Source organism: Octopus bimaculoides, chromosome 23 (assembly GCF_001194135.2).
Source record: "Octopus bimaculoides isolate UCB-OBI-ISO-001 chromosome 23, ASM119413v2, whole genome shotgun sequence".
NCBI classification, from domain to species: Eukaryota; Metazoa; Mollusca; class Cephalopoda; order Octopoda; family Octopodidae; genus Octopus; species Octopus bimaculoides.
This window is the reverse complement of record NC_069003.1, coordinates 17,859,376-17,862,451: the sequence shown is the minus strand read 5'-3', so window position 1 is coordinate 17,862,451 and position 3,076 is coordinate 17,859,376. Positions and strand designations below refer to the sequence as shown.

The 3,076-nt window shown below is 32.2% G+C and overlaps 1 protein-coding gene across 1 annotated transcript in view; it reads right to left on the bottom strand.

The window, feature by feature from the left end:
- LOC106870769 (ubiquitin carboxyl-terminal hydrolase 44-like) overlaps positions 1-3,076 on the bottom strand; it is a 79,470-nt gene that overhangs the window by 42,062 nt on the left and 34,332 nt on the right. The window contains exons 5-6 of the mRNA XM_052976154.1: positions 1,242-1,407; positions 670-707 (exon numbers count right to left, since the gene is read on the bottom strand). Coding sequence (XP_052832114.1) covers positions 670-707; positions 1,242-1,407 — 204 coding nt within the window. The remainder of the gene's footprint in view (positions 1-669; positions 708-1,241; positions 1,408-3,076) is intronic.

Below are 3,076 nucleotides of genomic sequence, written 5' to 3'. Positions count from 1 at the left end.
AAATAAAAACAGAAAATCATGAAATATATAAATAGATGTAATTTAATTCTATTCATTACCTTAATTAACAAACATTGTCTTTCTACATTCACAGGTGATTTTAACCCTTTGATACTTAACCACCCAAAACTTCCCCCGATTCTATGATACAAATTCTTCAATAAATATTTCATGTTGGTTTATGTTATAAATACTAGCTTAATAATAAAATTGTTTTCCTAAATTCTTATTCTCAAAATTAATTGAAACAAAGGCAGTGTATTTCAACAGAAATATTGTAATAAAAGGGTTAACTATTGTATGACTATATCAGTCTATGCATTCTATAACTCAAGTGAAACTATCTTCTGGTTCTGAGATACACACTTTCTGTTTTACTGTGGTCTAAAAAGCTTCCATCAACAATTCATGTTAATTTATGCTTCAATCACCAGTTTAATAATGACAAAGTTGTGTTTTAGTGAAATTTTGTTTCAAAATTAATTGAAATGTTTTTCAACAGAAATCTGGTAACTGAAGGTTAAGGCATGACTGTACGACTAAGGAGGTTGCTTTGTGACCATGTAGTTTTGGGTTCACTCCCACTGCATGGCATTTTTGGTTAGTAACATCTATGGCCCTCACACAACCAACACTTTCAAAGACCTCTGGAATAAAGAAATCTCTTACCTGAAAAACCAATGAAGGGCTTGCAACAGGAAGAGCATCTAGCCATAATACAAATGATGGTTCAAGTGAAATATCAATGACATAAACGTCTCACTGTCTCAGAGGGCTTTCAAAGACTGTGGGCACTTCCCCTCTTTTTCCAGCAATCCCTAACCCTAATCTTCATATACTAATGAAAACCCATTCTGCATCTTTATTTGTTTCACTCACCAATTGCAACTTAACTCTTGCCTATCCAAAGTATTTTCATAAGTTTGTCCTCAAATTCCCTGCTTTTAGTTGGCCCTTGTAGACATACGTTCCAAGTAATACAAAGTTTTCCTTTTGTAAGTCCCAAGTTATTCTAGTGGTTTGGGGGGGGGTCATATATGATGCATGGATGTTAGGGAAATATGTCCTGGGTAACACATGTGGTACACAGGACAAGCAAAGGGTTAACCAAGTGTCCACACAGTTAAGACAGCGTCCACTTCAAATATATTGGCATGCAACTAGTACTCAAAAGTGCTAGTCACATGCAAGAGTAGTGTACAACAACAACAACAACAACAACAATAGTTACAAGAACTTACCTGCAAGCTCTCAGTATTCCGGTTTCGAGAGTTGTTTGTGCTGTTACAGCTTTGACCAATGTTTGTGGTGATCTGGTTGTGAGGGCATGAGTGACAACATGAGTGGACAGAGGTCAGTGACCTAATGGGCATACTCACAAAAAAGTGACGAAACTTGTCCAGATGCCTGAATGTCAAAACAGAAATAATAATAATAATGGTTTCAAATTTTGGGACAAGGCCAGTAATATCAGGGGAGGGAGCAAGTCAATTACATTGATCCCAGTGTTCAACTGGTTTTATTGAGCTTGAAAGGATGAAAGGCAATGTTGGCTTTGGCAGAATTTGAACTCGGAACATAAGGACAGATGAAATGTAGCTAAACATGTTGTCCAGCATGCTATCAATTCTGCTAGCTCACCACCTTTATAATAATAATAGTAATCTTTTCTACTAAAGGTACAAGGCCTGAAATTTTAAAGTTAAGTGCTCATTAAAGTTCAATAAAATTAATTTAGAAGTAATTATAAAATATAATTCTTCAAGGCAAAGATTACAAGTAGAATTACCAATATTATACAATGGTGCATAAATAATAACAGACCCCTTTAAATCATATTTAATATTCTTATCCTTTAGATTCCAAATGCATTTACTAAGATTAGTAGAATTACATTTTCTTCTATATTTAGAGGAATTAGAATGATTATAAAATCTATATTTCCAACTAGTAGAAGAACCAATATACCAGTATTTATGATGTCTAGTTATTACTTCACACTGATATACTAAATTCTTCTTTAAGCACTGATTGCCGAAAGGGCATCGAGTTTGTTTACAGAATTACACATGAATTTGTTCACTTGTAAATTGCCCTCATAGTTATAAGAATTTCTACTAGCATCCATATGTAAAATAGGTGTTAAGATTGGATTATAATTACTATTATGAATAGAATTAATATTAATACAAGACTAACTATATTATCAGCATTTTGATCAATTATAGAATCTAAGCCTTGTTCCAAATGATTATCAATAATGTCCATTTCACTATACATCAGTTCTACAATTATTTATAGATTTAGAATTTAGATATCCTCTAATTCTCTGCTTATTTTGTGCTGCAATAATCTCAGTTAAATTTCTAGGGGGTCAATATGAAAACATAACACTATGTCAATTAAATAATTTCCCATATTTACATGAAGGTGGGAAATATCTATCTAGTGCTGCAAAGAATTTATTAGAAGCTATTGAATATGAAAATGGAGCATTATACCATATAACATGTGTTGATCTATTCTTTTCTATAAACTTTTTTGTCACTATTATTAAAATTGAGTTTTTTCCTATTATAATTTTTATTCATAAATTTGTAGTTGTTATTATTATTAGTCAAGACGAAGAGCGCAATTCGATTGTAATAGATATTTTATTGGTTGAACGATATTTCAACAGTTACTCTGTCTTTGTCAAGTTCAAAATAAGTGATAAAAATTCAAAATTATAGAAACTTAAATGTAAAGTATGAACGAGAGCAACCAGGCGAAAAGAAAAAGACAGAAAAAAGAAGAATATTTAATCAAACAGTTTTGTATAAATTTGATGATATTCTAGTGTCATCTTATTAATTCCTCCGGGGCGTGATGTTAATAACCCGCAAACATATTTCTCCTCATACATTCTGAGAAATGAAAGTGAAGCAGATTCAGAATATTTTCTGAGAATATGCACTTTCAAGTCTTCTTCAAAATTGCAGCCGTTTGAAACGAAATGTTCAACAAGTTCTGTCAAACTACTGTTATTGTGCCTGACGTCGAATCTGTGCCCATTAAACTTTTTGTTTAATTGTTT